This window comes from Hordeum vulgare, chromosome 4H, assembly GCF_904849725.1.
Source record: "Hordeum vulgare subsp. vulgare chromosome 4H, MorexV3_pseudomolecules_assembly, whole genome shotgun sequence".
NCBI lineage: Eukaryota > Viridiplantae > Streptophyta > Magnoliopsida > Poales > Poaceae > Hordeum > Hordeum vulgare.
This window is the reverse complement of record NC_058521.1, coordinates 332,593,105-332,594,894: the sequence shown is the minus strand read 5'-3', so window position 1 is coordinate 332,594,894 and position 1,790 is coordinate 332,593,105. Positions and strand designations below refer to the sequence as shown.

Genomic DNA, 1,790 nt, shown 5'->3' with positions numbered 1-1,790 from the left:
TAGTTAATTGCAGTTTTATCTGACTCACGCTTTTCTCTTATCCTTGTTTACATCATGTGGTAAATAAATATTCACAAATCTGCAAAAAGTGTCCGGCGTTTCAACAAAATCCAGTGTTCAAAAATTGTTAATTCTTCAATTACAGAAACAAAGTCGCATACGATCCATGGAGAGCTCTCGTCATCTGCCTGTCCTATCATGACATTCTATTTTTTCAATAAATATCATGACATTCTATTTCTGCAGGTAAGATGTCAAGAGACTAGAACAGTTTATCTGCCTGTCCTAGTTGCACGCATGCATCTGGTTCACTTAATATGCAATTATTGTATGTTCGTGCGGCAGGCTAAACTGTATAAAAAAATTCCACATCATCTATGTGCCCAAATTCTCTACTGGGACCGACTGACACAACAGGATCCATCGTCCAATCGGTTCAAAGTGATCCGATGCTCCATAGATCATGCAGAGATCAATCAATTACATAAGCAATGCCCTATAAGTAGAGGATATTTTTCCAAGAAAGAGGATACATGGGGAAGAAGAGCAGCAAGCCAGGAATTATTAAAGAAGAATAGGGTATGTACCTATGCAAGATTCTTGCCGGTGACCATGCCGATGCAAGTGCAGAGATACTGGTTGAGGACGGCGGAGAAGTTGAAGAAGAGCACCAGCAGCACGAGGTCGTACCTGAAGCGAGTCCCGGCATCAACCGCCGCCACCCACTTGCCGAGATTGATGTACCCCACCGAGATGAGCAGCGCCGTCCCGAGGGTACGGGACACATGGTGTCGGCCATCTCCGCCAGCGAGGGACTCGACGCCATGCACAGCCTCCATCGATCGTGGCAGCTAGCTAGCTAGCTAGTTAGCTGCACCTGCATGGCTCGGAGCAACCATTCCCGGACCGGAGACACCAGCAGAGCTAGTCGACCATGTTCACCGGAGACACCTCAGTATTCACTCTCCAGTCTTCACCGGGGAGGAGCTTCCTCAAGCAGTAGGTGGGAGGAGGCGTACGTGATCTGCTTCTGCTGATGCGAAGGCGAATCGAATGGGCGGCCATGGACGAAAGGCCCTGACCAGGACGCCCCTCCCGCAAACTCGGATCTACAAGGAGAACAAGCGGCGGATAGATCGACGCACGCTTCAGGACAGATCGGAGAGGGAGGGGGATACCTGGCGGCGGGGGCAGGGCGAGGGCGGTCACCTGGAGCTCTTGTGCGCCTGGACGAACTTGGAGTTCTTGAGGTCCTCCTCGGTGAATCCGTCGGTGATCTTGGTGATGATGACCCCCGTGGTGGCGAATCCGGCGAGGAAGGGCCAGGTGCGGCCCCACTCTCGGCAAAAGAACACCGGCCACGGGTCGAATGCCGAGAAGAACTTCATCTCCGCCTTGGATCGGATCGGATTGGGTTCGAGTCCGCCTTGGATTGGATCTGCTTCTCTCTCCTCGGTTGTGTTGCGGCATGGCAGATTTGGATCGGGGAGAGGGCTAGGGTTCTGTGCGAGAGATAGAGAGGGATGGATGGATGGGGCTGAAAGAGATGGATGGATGGATGAACGCCATGTCATCGATCCATGCCACAACCAATTCTATCAATTAGAATAAAGCATATGTAATTGTATTTTTCCTATTGTTTTGCTTCTACTTTTTCACATGATAAAATCTAAATATATTTTTTGGAGTAGACAAGCTTGCATCTTCGAATTACAAACAATGTTACTAAAGGGACTTTTCATTTTCTTTGCACGAAAAATCCATTTTCCATTTTTCGAGTGCCCAAAGTG

General features: G+C 49.2%; 1 protein-coding gene across 1 annotated transcript; it reads right to left on the bottom strand.

Moving 5' to 3' along the window:
* Positions 1-1,205: 1,205 nt before the first annotated feature.
* Positions 1,206-1,470, bottom strand: LOC123450499. The gene has a single exon (XM_045127712.1). The coding sequence runs from the start codon at positions 1,386-1,388 to the stop codon at positions 1,206-1,208; it is 183 nt and encodes a 60-aa protein (XP_044983647.1). The 5' UTR covers positions 1,389-1,470.
* Between the last annotated feature and the right edge of the window lie 320 nt (positions 1,471-1,790).

What these genes read in the sequence shown, in the direction of transcription:
- LOC123450499 (XM_045127712.1), bottom strand. Translation starts at nt 1,388, where the DNA reads ATGAAGTTCTTCTCGGCATTCGACCCGTGGCCGGTGTTCTTTTGCCGA.